Source organism: Physeter macrocephalus, chromosome 6 (assembly GCF_002837175.3).
Source record: "Physeter macrocephalus isolate SW-GA chromosome 6, ASM283717v5, whole genome shotgun sequence".
NCBI classification, from domain to species: Eukaryota; Metazoa; Chordata; class Mammalia; order Artiodactyla; family Physeteridae; genus Physeter; species Physeter macrocephalus.
The window spans coordinates 85,211,010-85,230,255 of record NC_041219.1 but is presented as its reverse complement, the minus strand read 5'-3'; the positions used below and the strand labels follow the sequence as shown (position 1 = coordinate 85,230,255).

Here is a 19,246-nt window from a genome sequence, read left to right as displayed (position 1 = left end):
CAACCATCTCCTTAGACAAACCTACATTTTGACCATTCCCCTTTCTTTCCCAGCAAGCCCACTGATTTTTCTAACTCTGTTAATGATTAGCTAAGGAAGGATGTATTTTCTTTCTTTGGGTTTCTCTATAAACTGGGCAAGTTTGCAGACGGAAACCAGTTCTGTGCCCTTTGTTTCTACAATTCTCATATATGGATGAGAAGGCAAATCAGAGCTAGGGAAGTCAAGTCTTTATGTTTCTGTTGTCTTCAAGAACCAAACGCTCTTTTACAAAAGCACAATATATTCTATATTTTATGGGCAATTATACCGGTTTTTATCAAGGGCTCTAATATTAAAGCATTAAAATGTTTTAATGCTAGACATATTGGAAGCCTAAAACACCTCTTGCTGAAAGCATAATACCAGTCTTTCTACTCATTCTGAGTTAAGATGGACTAATGAGTCTTTAGTAATTAAAAAAAATTCTTTTTTATTTACTTGGCTGTGCTGGGTCTGCGAACTCATAGTTGCAGTATGTGGCATCCAGTTCCCTGAACAGGGATCGAACTGGGGTCCCCTACATTGGGAGCGCAGAGTCAGCCACTGGACCACCAGAGGAATCCTAAGTCTTTAGTAATTTTGTATTCAGGAGTTTTAATTGACCAGTCACTGTTTTCCAAAAAGACTGAACAATACATAGTAAACAGAAGCTCAGATGAAGAATTTTACACAATAGTCTTTAATATTTTTTCTTAAAAAATTAGAAAAGAGAAAGAAATGAAAGGCATTTCAGTGTATTGACTGTATTATAGAATCTGTTTTATATAAATCAAAAAAAAAAGGACTGTGGCAATGGAGAAAACAATGTTATAGGTAGTGCAAAGGAAGGAAAATTTTCATAACGCAAGGAAAGCACCAGCCTGATAACTTGCTTCTCAGCGTTTCTCAAAAGACAGAATGTAAACCAGAATGACTGTTTTGTTAGGTTGGTTGTAAAACCAGGCAAAAGAAATCTGACACTTCAGAATCTATCACACAAAATCAAATACAGAAGAAATGAAACCTTTAAAATTAAATTTAAGTGTCTGGAGATATAGAGTCCAAGTGTTTTGACAAGTACAAAAGGTTTTATGCTGGTGGAGTTGGTTATTTTTTCTAAATTGCTTAGAAAATTGTTCTGAGGGAAGAAGTTAGGAGCTACAATTGCCAACAGTTGTAAAAAATACTCTACTAGGCCCTAATATTGTAACATAGTAACTCGTATCTTTTGAACTAAAGTTTTAGTAGGTGTAGATGCTCATCTTAAAATGATTTTTTTAAAAGACAAGCAGCGGGGTGTGGCCTGACCAATAAAAATACCAGTAAGCAAAATTAGGGAGTGACTGAATACACACTCCAGGTACAATTGACTTAAGTGTCTAAGACTTAAGAACAAAACCCTCATTCACCTAGAAATATGGAGGCTGAATCTGGTGAACTGACATCAAAGTCTTGGGCATTTTCTGCTCACTTACCTCTATATATGGCAACTGGTAGAAGTGAGTACCTATATCAGAAATCTTAGAATTATATTAAATTTTACAAATTAATCTGCAGTCCACTTATATCCTCCCATTATTGTTCCTTCCAGGAACCTGAATATTCTCCTTTGGTGGTCTCAGGAATCTTTTCAACATAATTATTTTTCAAGAAAAGAAAATTTTGCTTTGAGCATTAAGACACATACAGTTCTGCTATATTTATTAAATGGCTCTTGAAGTATTTGATTCTTGGTTGAAGGGAGAAGATATCCACATTGGTAAAAAGGGAGTTGTTATCTTCAGAAGTCTTTTTGTAAATCTAAAATAGAACAGATTTTTATCAAGGATAGTAAAGGAAAACAAAACAAAGCCCATTTATTTCACATCCTGATTTGCTTAATGCTTCCATTAAATTCACATCATGCATAAAGATTTGCTTTCACATTTGCTGAAGCCCACATTATAAGCTGAGCTAGTACAGAACAAGAATACAAAGGACTTAATATGACCAGTTGGAATGGCAGCTTCAATGAGGCTTTCCAAGTTCAGAGTCATCACTGTTCATTCAACAAGCACATATTTGAGTGGCTACTATGAGTAGAGCATTATCTTAGGCACTACTTTTTAACCACCACACATTTTATTAAAAAATGAAGTGGAAAGGGAGTTTGTATTTTCATAACACTGCCAGTTTTCTATGGTACATCAATCTCTTGAATAATATTCACTGTTGATTTTTTTCCTTTTGGCTTACACATATGCTCAGGTGTCTCCTATTCAAAGAACTCTTCCTTTGACACTGCTATCCTCCTAGCACCTCCTTCTTTCTCACTCTCAACAGGATTTTATCAGTTCCCTACTGCATTTGACACTTGATAATCTCCTTGAAACTTTCCTTTCCCTTGGCTTCTGTGACACTTTTACTTAGATCTTTCAACTTCCAAAAAATCATTACCAAGTTTCAAGGATGGCTCCAGTATTTGCACTTTTTGGAGATCTCCAATTCTACTGTCCTAATACTAATAGCTCAATTGATCTCTTGGGCTCTAGTCTATCCCCTGCTTCTCCCCAGATATACTGTTGCTAGATTTATCTTTCCATTATAGATAAAACTACAAATCATGGCACTCCCTTTCTCAAAAACCTTTAATAGCTTCCCTGTCCCATTTGAATTAAGCTCAAACTCCCAAGACTGGAATTCGAGGCCGTCTATACTCTGGCTTCAGTCTGCTTCTTCGGATTTCTCTCCCATCACTTCCTGATGCATCTTTTACCAGATAAGCTGTACTACTTGATGGCCTCTAGAGTGACTTGATGCTTTCCTGCTTCTATGCCTTTGTTTCTGCTGTTCCTTCAAGAATGAACAACCTGTCTCCTTTTTCCACTCCTGTACCTTTATCTCATCAAATCTCTGCTTGTGGAAATCCTACTCATACCTCAAGGTATGATATATTAGCACTGGGGATTAGAATTCGTACAGCAGCTCACTGAAATAGAGTTCAAATACCACCCTTTTCATATAAAATCTTCCCAGGTTCTCTCAATCAGATGAGATCTCTTCGCATTTTGTACTTTTTTGTTTTGTACCAGTTAGTTCTCCTTAAGGGCAGGGGAGCCATGACGTGGAATTCATCTTTGTATAATTCATTTTTGTTTCCCTCATAGTACCTGACACATAGAAGGTATTAAAATGAGTATGTGCTGAATTGAATTAAGGGACCTCAGTTTTCAAAATACTAAGGATAGTGAGATAAACTAGTAACTTTTTTTGAGAGGGCAAAGATTACAGCTCTAAAAATTGTTCACTTGCTGGATGTTTTAAACTACCTGTACTAAGACCTAAATAGCTATAAGGGAAAGGTATAGAATCTTACCACTCTTCTTGAGAAGTTCTCCTTTTCGAGATTTATCCAGGTTTTCAAGAAACTGCTCAAAAACTTTTACAAAAGGAGCTAGACTGGTCTTCTTGTAATCTAAATTATGAAGACCATGAATTATAATTAGCATTTTGGCAGCAAGAATAACATGAAAGTATAAGTTTCTTGTAAAAATTCTCTAGAATAGCACTGTCCAATAGAAATATAATAAGAAATGTGTAATTTAAAACATTCTAGTAGCCATATTAAAAAGGTGAAATTAATTTTAATAATGTATTTTATTTAACCCATTATATCTAAAATATCATTTCAACATGTGATAAAGATTGAAATCGTTTACATTCTTTCACACTGTCTTTGAAATCTAGTATTTTGTACTTAAAGTACATCTCAATTTAGATACTATATTATCATTGGAAATATTTGATCTAGATTTAAATTATAAAATGTATAGATAAAAAAGCTCATATAACTAATTTTTCCAAACATACTTAAAAGTTTTCCAATTGGGCTTCCCTGGTGGCACAGTGGTTGAGAGTCCGCCTGCCGATGCAGGGGACACAGGTTCGCGCCCCGGTCCGGGAGGATCCCACATGCCGCGGAGCGGCTGGGCCTGTGAGCCATGGCCGCTAAGCCTGTGCATCCGGAGCCTGTGCTCCGCAACGGGACAGGCCACAGCAGTGAGGGGCCCGTGTACCGCAAAAAAAAAAAACGTTTTCCAATAATTGAATCGATTATCAGTTTTTAAGTTTAAATTAATTACAATTTAAAAAATCTGTGGCTAATAGCCACATGTGGCTAATGTATTAGACAGTGCTGCTCTAAAACATCCAAACCACGTGTATACATCTACTCTAGCAGTCAGTCATAGCATCATCTACTGCTATGTGTTAAGTCCCATCAAACATTCCTTTCTTTAGAAATTGTGGCTTCAATAATAAATAGTTTTACCAACAGAGCAAAACATTAAAAATGTGAAGTCAGGGCCATGCCTTCTGGAAACAATCAGAAGTTGATAGTCACATGCATTAAGTACAGGTATTCTTTGATCTATAAAACAGTCTTAAAAATGTACATAAAATTTTGAATACACAATCTTAATCATCCATTTAATTAAACAATCTATAATTAATACCCAAAGGAGGCAAAAATTAATTGAGGTCAAAATGAGATTTGGATTTTGTCTGCATGGAATTAAGAGTCCTCATAATAGTTTACTGGAAAGAGTAAAAAAAAGAAACTAGGGACTTCGCCCTTGGTCCAGTGGTTAAGACTCCACACTTCCACTGCAGGGGGTGTAGGTTCGATCCCTGGTGGGGGAACTAAGATCATGCACGCCATGTGGCCAAAAAATTAAACAAACAAACAAAAAATTTTAAAACAAAAAACAAAACAAAAAAAAGAAACTATACTTAAAAATTTTTTTAGTAAATGTTATCTGACTTACTTGGGACTGGAAAAGGAATCTTGATGACAGTATTAAGGATGAATATCTCAATTGTGGCAATTAGGAAAGTAGATTATAATTTTGTTCTAAATTTTTAATATATAAATTTTCTTAAGATAAATAAACTTATACCAAAGAAACAATTTAGTTTGGGTTCAACCACATTGTACTTTGAACCTTTAATTCAAGATTGTAAGCTCCTTGGATGAAAGCCTCTATATATGTTTCACCATTGCGGAATATAATAATAAGCTCTCCATATAATTATTAAACAAATATTTACAAATAAAACAAATATTTACAACTGCCTATTATACAATATATTGAGTACTATGCTAAATTATAAAAAGGTATAAACCATACTACTTGGTCTCAAGAAGTTTTTACTTTTAAAAATTTATTTATTTGGGCCATGCTGTGCGGCTTGCAGGATCTTAGTTCCCTGACCAGGGATGGAACCCGGGGCCCAGTGGAAGCTCGGAGTCCTAACCACTGGACTGCCAGGGAATTCCCTCAAGTTTTGGAATGAACTGGAAAAACACCTCCTATATGTAGTGATAGAAAACAATATATAATTAAAGGCCAAACAGGCATATGGATAATTATGAGTCCAAAGAATTGACCAGGGCTTCCCTGGTGGCGCAGTGGTTGAGAATCTGCCTGCCAGTGCAGGGGACGTGGGTTCGAGCCCTGGTCTGGGAAGATCCCACATGCCACGGAGCAGCTAAGCCCATGCGCCACAACTACTGAGCCTGCGCTCTAAAACCTGTGAGCCACAACTACTGAACCCACGTGCCACAACTACTGAAGCCCATACGCCTAGAGCCTGTGCTCCACAACAAGAGAAGCCACCACAACGAGAAGCCTATGCACCTCTACGAAGTGTAGCCCGCGCTTGCCGCAGCTAGAGAAACACCGCACGCAGCAACGAAGACCCAACACAGCCAAAAATAAATAAATAAAATTAATTAATTTTAAAAAAAATAATAATATTTGACCAATCAAAGTTGACTGAGGTGGCTATGAACTGGGTCTTAGAAAAAAGATTTAATTAGATAGAGAGGAGAGTGGAGAACATTCCAGGATTTGAGAAGTAGAAGGGAAGGAGCAAATGGTACTAATCTGAAAATGGACAAAAGCTTAGAATCACAGAAACTAAAGAAATAATAAGGAACTTACATATCACCTATTCCAGCCTCCCACCACCTGTAGAGCATCCCTGATTTACTGATAGCTATTAGCCTTTATGAATACTTGAAATGATAGGCAGTGCAGTTTATGTTTGAACACTTGTATTTATTACAAAGCTTCTCCTTACAGGGAGCCAAAACTTGCTTGCTTAAAACCTCTGAACAAAGGAAAAAGATGTCCACAAAGAGATAATATTAAATTTAAAAAGTTGTGTTAACAGTAATATATGCACTTTGTTAAAAAAAGTAAAGTAGTCCTAACAGGTTTATAGTGGAAAAAAATAGCAGCCCCCTGCCCTAATTCTGACCTCTCCATCTTCTTGAATGGCAACTACTTTTTTCTTTCCTAGCATTCACTTCTAAAAATGAATACTTCCATTGTTACTTAGAAATCTAAGGCCATTCTTCCTAGCTCTATGGCTTTTTTGCTGGGGAGGGATAGTAGGAAGGGGTCTGAAAGCTCTTAAGATCTTAATTCTCAGTGTTAAATTTCAAAATCATGTGCCTTGGTGTAGGCACATCATTCTTATTATGCTGAGCCCTTTCAGCAAAGGGCTCATTTCTGGGATGTTGTCCTATATAATTTTGACAATTTTTTCCTCCCTGTTTTATATATTCTTTTTCTGTCAGATATTAGACCGCCTGAACCAGTCTTTAATTTTAGACCTCCTGAACTAGTATTTAATTTCATCTTTTTCCTCCTTAAAAAAAAACAACTAACTTGTCTTTTTTGTATTACTTTCTGGGAAATCTCAACTTTTCTCTTCCAGCCCTTCCACTGAACTTTTTATTCAAATGGTGATTTTTTTTGATTTTTAAAGACTTCTTTCTTGTTCTCTGAGTGTTTCTTTTTCATAGCATTCTGGTCTTGTTTCATGGATACACTATCTTCTCTTATTCTCTGAGGATATCGTTTTTCTTTTTAATGTAAATTTATTTATTTAATTTATTTTTATTTTTGGCTGTGTTGGGTCTTCGTTGCTGTGCATGGGCCCTAGGTGTGCAGGCTTCAATAGATGTGGCACGCAGGCTCCGCAGCCGTGGATTCTTAACCACGGCGCCACCAGGGAAGACCAGATATCGTTTTTTTTAAAAAAGGTTTCCTTTGTTCCTTGCATTGTCTGTTTTCCCTGAGTTCTTTTTTCCAGTTTATTATTATCCAGTTTATTTATGTTGGAGACTTTTTTCCAATATTTTAAACAGAATGCTTGTAATCATTCTACAAATAATGATGGTGGAATGCACTTGTTTACGTATTATGTTAGAGCTAGAATATATGAAGTGATATTCGAACTTGGATTCTGAAAGAAGGGTAGCAGCATTTGACTAAAAAGGTCAGAGATGAGAGATCTGCACTGCCCATTACAGTAGTCACTAGCCACATGAGGCTATTTAAATTAAAGTTAAATGAAATTAAAAATCCAGTTTCTCACACTTCAAGTGCTCAAAAGCCACATATGACTAGTGATTACCATTTGGGTCATGCATAACATTTCCATCATCACAGAAAGTGCTATTGGACTCTACTGCTATAGTGTCTCTTGGGTATTGGTATAAGAAGATTTGACTTTCACTAACGGGAAGTTTTATATTCCCAGCTCCTTCAAATTCTTGAATATACAATTTAATCACAGTTTAGACATGTATTTAACAGAACACTCATCTAGATATAAAAACAAAGTAGAGAACAAAATATTGCATATATAGTAGTTGTTAAATAAATAGTTGTTGAATATAAGACTGTGAGATTCACTACTGGGCATATACCCAGAGAAAATCATAATTCAAAAAGACACATGCACCCCAATGTTCATTGCAGCACTATTTACAATAGCCAGGACATGGAACCAACCTAAATGGCCATCGACAGATGAATGGATAAAAAAGACGTGGTACATATATACAATGGAACATTACTCAGCCATAAAAGAAATGGAATTGGGTCATTTGTAGAGACGTGGATGGATCTAGAGACTGTCATACAGAGTGAAGTTAAGTCAGAAAGAAAATAACAAATATCGTATATTAATGCATATATGTGGAACCTAGAAAAATGGTACAGATGAACTGGTGACCAGGGCAGAAATAGAGACACAGATGTAAAGAACAAACGTATGGACACCAAGTGGGGGAAGTGGCGGGTGGGCGTGATAGTGGTGGGATGAATTGGGAGATTGGGATTGACATATATACACTAATATGTATAAAATGGATAACTAATAAGAACCTGCTGTATTATAAAAAAAAAAAAAAGACTGTGAGATTCAAACAACTATCAAAACCAACTGACAATTTAATCTTACAATATAGATCCTGGCATTCAGATGTTACTTGTGAATACTGGTTGACTCAAATTGGATTCAACAGCACCGTTTGGGCAACTGATGAAGGACAGAAACATTGCTATAATATTATTTGTTACTGAGCTGGTTTCAGGATAAACATTTATCTATTCTGGTCTGAATCCAAGAGGAGTTAATTACTGGAGTCACAGAAAGATGTCTATATAAAAAGATTATGTTAAAGTGAGACTTCAATATATTAACCTACCTCTGGTTCTATGTTTGATATCAGATTCAGCTCCATTCTCTTTTTCTTCTTCTTTAGTGGAAATAACATCCAATTCATGGCAAATGGAACTACACATAGTAGAATAAGATAATTTTAAAGTTGGTTCTTGGTCAACATTACCCAGTGTATGAAAGCACATGAATCTCACAAGATTTTCTGTGAAAAAATTATGTGGCCAACTAAATTTGGGATATTCTAAAAACCATAATCTCTTCTTGGAGTTTTCCATGCACATTAGCATATTAAAGACCAGGAAATTTTGCAGTAAAGAATTTTTAATCTGCTTAAGTCAGCATTTCCCAAACTTATTTGAACTCTTTTTTTGCATAATAGCAGCTGAAAAACTTGTGTTCTATGGAACTCACTAGGAAATGTTGCTCTACTAGGGCATCATCATACAGCCTCAGAGAAGCTGCCTCTCTTGAAGGGATCTAATCCAACATACGTCACATTTAGAACAACAATCACAAACAAAAAAGGAGTGATCAGTGATCTGGAACATACCTTATGGTTGGAACAGTAAATGGATCAAACTGATCCACTTTCTGTAAATCAATAGGCACAGAAATGCGACCTGTGAGAACCAAAAGTTATAAACTGAAGACTGTGGAATACGGATCATTATAAGCTGTCTCCTATGAGTTATTTTTGGCTAAAATTTTAATCCAAGGCTTAGAAAGAGGGTTAGACTCATCTGTTAAGAACAGTATTTAGACACATTAGGTGTGTCTTTTATTTCTCTTAACAAAACACCAAAAAATAGATGTGAAAGACTGTTGAGCTATTACCTAGTTGCTGTTATTTCTACTTTTATTTCTATCTTCCTCTTCCCTATATCCTCCTATATTTAAGTACAACAGTCTCAAATTTAGAGTCCTCAAAATGGAACAGAATAGATGGAAATAGTTCATTTCATTACCTTGAGTTATTTGCTGAAATTGAAAAGACACCTATGTGTTGGCAGGTCTGAAAAGGGGCTGTATAAATGTATACACTACAGAGTCACTGTAGATTATTAAAGGAAACAAGGCAATTTGGGAGTAAAGAAAAAATTATTTATGGGACTTCCCTGGTGGCACAGCGGTTAAGAATCCGCCTGTCAGTGCAGGGGACACGGGTTCGAGCCCTGGTCCAGAAAGATCCCACATGCCGTGGAGCAACTAAACCCATGTGCCACAACTACTGAGCCTGCGCTCTAGAGCCCACGAGCCACACCTACTGAGCCCGTGTGCTACAACTACTGAAGCCCCCGCACCTAGAGCCCATGCTCTGCAACAAGGGAAGCCAACGCAATGAGAAGCCCGCGCACTGAAGAGTAGCCTCTGCTCGCTGCAACTAGAGAGGGCCACGTGCAGCAACGAAGACCCAATGCAACCAAAAATAAATAAAATAAAATAAATAAATTTAGTGCTCGCTTCAGCAGCACATATACTAAAATTGGAACGATACAGAGAAGATTAGTATGACCCCTGCGCAAGGATGATACGCAAATTCGTGAAGCGTTCCATATTTTTAGACGCAGACGTAGAGAATGGACTTGAGGACATGGGGAGGGGGAAGGGTAAGCTGGGATGAAGTGAGAGAGAGGCAAGGACATACATACACTACCAAATGTAAAATAGATAGCTAGTGGGAAGCAGCCACATAGCACAGGGAGATCAGCTCGTGCTTTGTGACCACCTAGAGGGGTGGGATAGGGAGGATGGGAGGGAGATGCAAGAGGGAGGAGATATGGGGATATATGTATATGCATAGCTGATTCACTTTGTTATAAAGCAGAAACTAACACACCATTGTAAAGCAATTATACTCTAATAAAGATGTTAAAAAAATAATAAATTAATTAATTTAAAATATTATTTATTTATTTGGCTGCACCGGGTCTTAGTTGCGGCACGTGGGATCTTCGATCTTCGTTGTGGCATGCGGGATCTTTAGCTGTGGTATGTGGACTCTTAGTTGTGGCATGTGGGATCTAATTCCCTGACCAGGGATCAAACCTAGGCCCCCTACATTGGGAGTGTGGAGTCTTAGCCACTGGACCACCAGGGAAGTCCCAATTTGGGAGTATTGAATATATGAAAGACACTTTTCTAAGCACTTTACATTTTAGATCTTCACCATAACCCACTGAGGTAGGTACTATTATTATCTCCATTTTACAAATGCTAAAACCAAGAGTAATTTGCTTAACATCCCACAGCAAGTGGCAGAGTTGGATTGTTGACACTAAAAAGGACTAGATACTTCTTTAATTGTGTCCCCTGTTTGGATGGGGCAAAGTTTATGCCAATATACCACTGCCATATTTATTTTAAAGTCAGTTTCAGTCCATCAAATCTTATCTAAGAGAAATGTGAAAGAGGAAAGCTAAATCTATTGAAAAAGAACTGAGGGAGGCAGCATAGTGGAAAAAGCATGGAACTTTGAGTTTTAAGAACTGAACTCTATTACTAGCTCTGACACAATATGTCTGTTGCTGGCTGCACTGCGAGGCTTGCAGGATCTTAGTTCCCTGACCAGGGATCGAACCCGGGCCCCATGAGTGAAAGTGCCAAGTCCTAACCACTGGACCATCAGGGTATTATTCCCCACTATTTGTTTTAAGACTGTGGACAAGTCACTTTAACATCTTGGGCCAATGAGAGCTATTGTTCTGTGATTTCTAAGTTCCTCTCCAACTCTACTTCTAAAAATGAACCTCAGAAACCCAACTAAAAAGTATTTACATAGTGGAAACTCATCAGGCAGCTACTAATCAACAACTGAAAAGTCAGTGAACGCGGGCATTAGCTGACAGAACAATTCTTCAACCTTTACTATTTCAGACATTCACACCCAGTGATATGCTTTCTAAAACAAAAAATAACTTTGATTTTTCTTTTATTTTCCTTACTTTCTTTACATAGTACCTGTTTTAGGATGAACACTAAAAGGGCTCTTCAGTAAATGATTGATTCCTTTGCTAACATTGATATCCAGTCGTGGAAAACAGTACTGGAGCATGATCTCCCACTCAAGCCAGGGTCCACATTTGTCATTTTTGCTGTTATTCTAAAAGTAGATGCAAGTCCAGCATGAGGATCAGTAGGAATTTTTGAGGATTTCTTTAAAGTGGTTAAAAAGTGATCTTCAACCATCTTTAACTTAGTAAGCAAAACAATAAGAATTTAATTAAAAGTTGCATTATTGTATTTGTAATACAGATTTCAATGGAATATACCTGACATCTGCTGGCTGCTTTCTTCAAATGCTCCCAGCGCTGAAGTGAATTGTGATGCTTTTGGAAGCTTTGTTGAAGTTCATCATGCATTGGTGATGGGTCATTAAGGAACACACTCATTTAGGGCACATCAACGAACAACTTATTTTCAGTATGTATTACCACAAGGATATCTAAAGTTCACATAGAAAGTAATGATTGTTTTCTAAAATGCAAATATTAAACACATATCCTTAGAGAAATTCCACTGTTAAACTATATTAGATATAACAAAGAATGCCAAAATAACTGTAAAGTTTAAGGTAAAACTGGTCCCTGGTCTGTACATATTTTGAGGATGATCCCACATCCTTTAAGCAGTCATTAATTTTAGGAGGATCAACTTCCAAAATGAGGAAATTTATTTACAAAATGGCCTCACTTCTTATTGTATTCCAGACTAGAGATTTAAAAACGCAGAAACACAGGAGATGTTTTGTGTAAAAACATTAGACTTATAAGCATATGAGAATATGTAGGCAGAACACATTTATAATATCATAGATCAATACAAGTAGCTCACATAGAAATGGTCTTGGGAAAGGATATTTTCAGGAACAAGGGCTAAAATCTTATCCCAGCTTTCTTTATTCTCAAGAATATCTTGATCAACCAAGGCATAGTCTTCAAAGTATTTTTTTATTATGTTTATAGATTTTCTGTAGGAATAACAATAACAAAGTCCCAACACTATTAGCAACACATATGCCACATGGCTTTTGTCCACTTGGAAGGCTAGTACTTATTTTCACTGAATTTCTAAAACTTAACTAGGTAAAACTGGAATTACATCTCTTCACAGGGTTATAAGAGTTAAATGAGACACTCTAAGGGGAAAGAACCTAGCATAGTACTTGGTTTAGACCAGATATTCAAGAAATGTTTACTTTTTAAACTCCAAAATTTAGAAGATAATAGCATCATAAGTATGTAACAAGGGTGGAAAGCAACCAAGTCAGGACAGCATAATAATACATCAGTAGTAGGATGTGGGATACAGTCTATAGTTTCTACTCTGAATTGCTTGCTTTAACACCTCAACACTTATATAGTGCTTAGCAGTTTGAAAATAGACTTCACATCTACTGTTTATTTATTTACCCGCACCCCCTGCAGTGGAAGCGCAGAGTCTTAACCACTGGACCGCCAGGGAAGTCCCTCTACTGTTTCATTTTATCTTTGCCACAACTCTGTGAGATAGATGGAGCAGACATTGTTCTCCCTATACTGTTAAGAAACAGAGGCTCTAATATTTATCAAGGTTATATTAAACTGGCAGAATAGGGATTCTTACTCCTAATGCAAATCCTCTTTCCATTATCCTGGAGAAGTAGTGAATTCAGTGGAATCAAGCAGACCAGGACATGAATCCTGAATTTAATAATTACTTGTGTGAAGCCAAGCAAATTATACAATCTCTCCAAATCTCACTTCTCTCATCTGTAAATGGAGATACGATCATGTATCTAATGAGGTTGTTGTGAAGACCAATGAGAATATTTGTGAAGCACCTATCATGAATAACGGAGCGTATAAAATAGACACTCAATTAACTCTAGCTATTATTATTTTAAAATGCTACCCCAGCAGAGAAAATTGATCAGGTAATTCTAAAAGCACATGTAGGTATATCAGACACAACTTAAACTTCATGGAGTCTTTTCCAACAGACCTGACAAAAGGATGAATTTTTTCACTTAGGTGAACTTTCTTTTTAACATCTTGACCACCCTGAAAAACAAACCATCAAAAAAACACTTCGTGTATATTATGTAACATAAATGAAATAATTAAAACTTTCTTTAACGTGTTCTAAAGATATTGATTAAATTCTGTCAAAGTATAGAACCTTGGATGCCATTTTATATAGTCTCAATACCTGTAACTTTCTGGGTTAACTTTACTTGACATACTTGAACCAGAAAAGTAAACTAATCTTCCTTATGCCACAAAAGAGGATGCTTAACAGCAAAATATGAAGCATCTTAAAAAATGTAGCTACTCTGATTTTAATTGATCTACTGGTAAAATCATCTACTCTGAAATACGAATTCTTAAAAGATAGTTTAATTTTGTTACTAAACATACCAGGCTTGGTAATATCTAGCAAACAAAGAAATGTAAATATCATTAAGAAGACCTTACCTTTACAACACTCAAATATTCAACTATCCCAGAACGTACTGCAGAGGACAGTTTTCTAACTGATTCATCACAGACCCAGCAATGAACACCTCTCCTTCCAGAATATACCCAGAGACGATGTTTAAATCCAAAGTCCTCTGAGGAGGGGAGAAATAGGTTTTAAAACAAATCTATGAATTCCTGGTTCTTGCTTACTTCTTTAGCTTTTTTTAACCTCTTATCCACATGTACTCATCTTAAGTATATTACAGTTGACCCTTGAACAAAGTGGGGATTGGGGTGCCAACGCTCCCCAGTCGAAAATCTATGTATAACTTATAGTGGGCCCTCCATAGAAACAGTTCCTCTGCATCAGTTCCTCTGTGTTTGCGGTTCCACATCTGCACATTTAAACAACTACAGATCATATAGTACTGTAGAATTTACTATTGAAAAAAAATCTGTTTAAGTGGACATGCGCTGTTCAAACCCATGTCGTTCAAGGGTCAACTGTACATTATTCGTATTGGGTTGGCCAAAAAGTTCATTAGGGTCTTGCATATCCTCTTACAGAAAAACCCGAATGAACTTTTTGGCCACCCCAATAGTTTCCCACGCCCCCCATGCTCTTGCCTTCAGTTCTTTACCTATCCTGGTCTCTCTGCTAAGAATGTCTTCATGCCCCAGTACTTCCATTTCTCTCCCTGACCAACTGCCATTTATCTCTAAAGACCCAGTCTAGGGATATTAAGAGAGTTAATACATTTAAAGTGTTTGGAACAGTGCCTGGTACATCATAAGCCCCCTATATAAGAGTTAGCTATTATTACTATAATTATCATCCTCATCATCACCTCTTCTAGGAAGCCTTTTCTCATCTAATCTCTTCCCATTCCTGTATGCACTCCTGCTGTTCTATATCCCCATAGCATCCTGTGCATATTAATGCATATGTAATCCTGAATTTTCTTGTTTCCTCCTTAGACTGCATAACCTACCTGAGGTAAGAATTGTTATCTTTCATAGTTCCCTCATCTAGCACAGTACCCAGCTTGCAAGAGTTGCTCAACAGATGATTGAATTGGGAAAAAATTAAATGATTTGATCAGTAGCTTTATCAAAGTTTTAACTACAACTTTATTCTAATCTTTTATTTTCCCTAGCATATGTTTCAAAGAAACATGTCAGGAATTTATGAGATTTGATTACAAAATGGTATAGATAGGTTAATATTCAGAGGAAAACAGATTCTCGCGTTTGACCCCACTCAGATACTGTTAATACTTGCCCTTCAATGCTCGGTCGATGATGTGTATGGCCATCGTCATGAGGGTCCAGCACTTAGAACATATGTCTGCAGAACTGGAGCAGAATCATCATTACTCATTGTCAGTGATACCACCCACCTACCATCAAAACATGTGGAACTCACCTACAACATCTCCTCACATCGTCGTAGTCTGTCATGTCAATGTCAAACACCAGTTCTTTTTCCTGAGCCTGGAAAGCTCCCAGCTTCACTGTATTGTGTTGATTGGGCTACAAGTACAAAATAACAATGTTTCTATAACAGCTGCCATGCTGCCAGATATGCTTATTTTCTACCTACACAGAAAAAGTGGCCAAAGAGAAGTGAAGAAACCATATGCCAAGTCTATGTCAGTTGAAGGTCACTGACTCAATCCTATACATCCAGAATTGATGACAGTGTAACTTTCATCTACTTAAAACAAGATGTGATAAATACACATTACCATATTTTTTTTGGTTCTATTGAGATATAATTGATATATATGACATTGTATAATAAACATCTGTTGATCAATAGAAATCATGAGTTTTTAGGTTTCTGATAAGGAAAAGTACATACAAATAATTAATGCCCTACTGCAAGGTATTTTAAGGACCTTTAATTGTTACTGGACATATAAGTAACAGAAATGTATTTAAAAATTTTCAATAATTCAAAAAGATCTCTCAATTAGCCTGGTTCAAGCTGTAAGTAATCTCCTTTGAGGCGATGGACTACCTGGTAAAGAAAGTGGACTGAATACAAATACTTATTTGGCTTCCTCTAAACCTGTGCAAAAATAAAAGGTTTTTTTTTTTTAAGGCACAAGTCTTTTATTCATTCACTTACTTTTTAATTCTTATTGAAGTATAGTTGATTTTAAATGTTGTGTTAGTTTCTGCTGTACAGCAAAGTGAATGTTTTACATATACATATATCCACTTTTTTAAAAAAATTTATTTATTTTTGGCTGTGTTGGGTCTTCGTTGCTGCGTGAGGGCTTTCTCTAGCTGTGGCGAGAGGGGGCTACTCTTCATTGCAGTGCACAGGCTTCTTATTGTGGTGGCTTCTCTCGTGGAGCACGGGCTCTAGGCGCGTGGGCTTCAGTAGTTGTGGCTCGCGGGCTCAGTAGTTGTGGCACACGGGCTCTAGAGCACAGGCTCAGTAGCCGTGGTGCACGGGCTTAGCTGCTCCATGACGTGGGATCTTCCCGGACCAGGGATTGAACCCATGTCCCCTGCATTGTCAGGCGGATTTTCAACCACTATGCATAATGGAAGCCCCTATCCACTCTTTTTTTTTTTTTGGCATGCAGGATCTTAGTTCCCCGACCAGGGATGGAACTCGAGCCCCCTGCAGTGGAAGTGCAGAGTCCCATGGGCCGCCAGGGAAGTCCCTATCCACTCTTTAGATTCTTTTCATATATAGGTCATTACAGAGTATTGAGTAGAGTTCCCTGTGCTATACAGTAGGTCCTTATTAGTTATCTATTTTATATATAGTAGTGCGTACATGTCAATTCCAATCTCCCAATTTATCCCTCTCCCCTCCTTCCCCCGCCGGTAACCGTAAGTTTGTTTTCTACATCCATGTCTCTATTTCCTTTTTTTATTTCTGGCTGCGCCCCGCAGCATATGTAATCTTAGTTCCCTGACCAGGGATCAAACCCACACCCCCTGCGTTGGAAGCGTGGAGTCTTAACCACTGGACTGCCAGTGAAGTCCCTGTGATTGTATTTCTGTTTTGTAAGTAAGTTCATTGGCATAAGTCTTTTAAAAAAAGAACCAGAGAGGGGCCTGGTGCTGACCCGAGCAGCCCCTTTCCCTGCCTGACCTGCATGACCAGGCCCCTCCCCAGGAGGCACAGCTGGCTGAGGGACGGGCACTGGGTACCTCACGGTGAGCAAAGGCCACAGGGCTAGGGGCACAGCCTGTACTCCCACCCTGAAGTTCCCCAACTGCACCTTTGTCGAATTGTGGTAGCTAGGAGGATCTTGGGGTGAAGAATGATGTCTTGGCAGCTGAAGCTGGGGCAAGAACCCTGGGGTCAGGTAAGGAGCAGGGGGAAGAAAATATTCTGGTCTTAAGGCCAGCTCTGTCCTCAGTAGGCTCTGGCTTCCTGCCCTGGCTTTCCTCTGATGCTATAAATTTTCTGGTCCCCCTGGGTCTGGGGACAGTGTTGCCTTCCATGTCTAGAGAAACTGTTGTAACCAACCTTTTCTAACACAATAAAGAGGTGTCTTGGAAAAAAAAAAAAAAAAAAGAACCAGAGAGGAGACAATACCACGCTCCGGACGTGCAGGCTCAGCGGCCATGGCTCACAGGCCTAGCCGCTCCGCAGCATGTGGGATCCTCCCGGACTGGGGCATGAACCCGCGTCCCCTGCATCGGCAGGCGGACCCTCAACCACTGTGCCACCAGGGAAGCCCCCACCACAATTTTTATAAGGAGAACCAAAAAACTGAATCTTCAGCTCTCAGTAAAGGATAAGAAGGAACCCAATTTACACCTCAGAATCCCCAAAAGTCTCAGGAATAGGTGACAACAGGTATCTCTGGAGGTGAGATTAAAAACAAGAGGACTGATTTAAAATCTACTTCTGAAGCAGTTAGTTCCCCCATAGTGCTACACTTACTCTGTGGAGCTAGGTGACTGTGCTTCCATTTCTCTGGCAAAGATACCTGAATTATTATCTGCAGAGCATAAAACAGAGGGTCTCTGGGCTGGGGAGGGGACAACAGGCACAGCTGAAGAAGGATGTGTTGTACAGATACTCAGAGGATTAATTAGACCTTTACATGGGGACTGCTGAGACCCAGCCCTCTCCTCTGTACCCTTCCACTAACACCCCAGGCAGGAGACGGGAAGATTCCTTTCTGAAGACTCTGTCCAAGTGTGTCAGGCACTGTTATTAGGCTCTAGGAATAGATCAGTGATCAAGTGGAGTTTTCATTCTAGCAAATATCTAGAGAAATTGACATCAGAGATTCGCCCCAATAAAACAGCCCAGCCAGATCACTCTGTAGTAAAGAAATCTCAGCCATGTATACAGAGTCTCCAATCAGCCTTTTAGTACTCTATTCTTAAATATAAGCAACAAGCAAGAAACTACCAGACATATGAGGAAAACCTCTGATATGAAAGAGTGGAAAAAAACAGAAAAAATGCACCTTTAGAGAAAAGAGCCTGTGGAACAGAAAAAAATTTTTAAAAACTATCATTGATATCTCAGTGAGAGAAGATGTATCAATGAAAAAAGTACAAGATGTGCTAAAAAAAAAGTTCTTGGAAATGAAAATATAATAGCAGAAATGAAAAACTTTATAGGAAATTCCCCAGAAAGTAGAGAAAAAGGAGACTAAAATATAGGAAGAAAAAAAATAGAATTAGGGGCTTCCCTGGTGGCGCAGTGGTTGAGAGTCCGCCTGCCAATGCAAGGGACACGGGTTCGTGCCCCGGTCAGGGAAGATCCCACATGCCGCGGAGCGGCTGGGCCCGTAAGCCGTGGCCGCTGAGCCTGCATGTCCGGAGCCTGTGCTCTGCAACGGGAGAGGCCCCAACAGTGAGAGGCCCGCGTACTGCCAAAAAAAAAAAAAAAAAAAAAAAAAAGAATTAGAAGACCAGTATAAGACATAAAATCCGCCTTTAGGATTTCTAGAGACCAGAGAAAATAGGTAGGAAAAAATATATTAAAAATAAAAAGGGTCAGACCAGAGGGCAGATAGCAGAAGCAAGAAGAACTACAATCCTACAGCCTGTGGAACAAAAACCACATTCACAGAAAGACAAGATGAAAAGGCAGAGGGCTATGTATCAGATGAAGGAACAACATAAAACCTCAGAAAAACAATTAAATGAAGTGGAGATAGGCAACCTTCCAGAAAAAGAATTCAGAATAATGATAGTGAAGATGATCCAGGACATTGGAAAAAGAATGGAGGCAAAGATCGAGAAGATGCAAGAAATGTTTAACAAAGACCTAG

At 38.1% G+C, this 19,246-nt stretch overlaps 1 protein-coding gene and 1 non-coding gene across 2 annotated transcripts in view; one reads left to right on the top strand and one right to left on the bottom strand.

The window, feature by feature from the left end:
• Positions 1-1,695: 1,695 nt before the first annotated feature.
• The window catches only part of PRIM1 (DNA primase subunit 1), a 23,851-nt gene continuing 6,300 nt past the window's right edge, over positions 1,696-19,246 (bottom strand). Inside the window, exons 3-13 of the mRNA XM_007129393.1 lie at positions 15,406-15,512; positions 15,262-15,335; positions 13,995-14,131; positions 13,522-13,580; positions 12,399-12,508; positions 11,811-11,902; positions 11,500-11,641; positions 9,092-9,161; positions 8,567-8,655; positions 3,377-3,475; positions 1,696-1,821 (exon numbers count right to left, since the gene is read on the bottom strand). Coding sequence (XP_007129455.1) covers positions 1,802-1,821; positions 3,377-3,475; positions 8,567-8,655; positions 9,092-9,161; positions 11,500-11,641; positions 11,811-11,902; positions 12,399-12,508; positions 13,522-13,580; positions 13,995-14,131; positions 15,262-15,335; positions 15,406-15,512 — 999 coding nt within the window. The 3' untranslated portion in view covers positions 1,696-1,801. The remainder of the gene's footprint in view (positions 1,822-3,376; positions 3,476-8,566; positions 8,656-9,091; positions 9,162-11,499; positions 11,642-11,810; positions 11,903-12,398; positions 12,509-13,521; positions 13,581-13,994; positions 14,132-15,261; positions 15,336-15,405; positions 15,513-19,246) is intronic.
• LOC112064726 (U6 spliceosomal RNA) lies at positions 9,995-10,101 on the top strand. Its single transcript, XR_002891628.1, has one exon. It is a non-coding gene; the product is annotated as a U6 spliceosomal RNA (small nuclear RNA).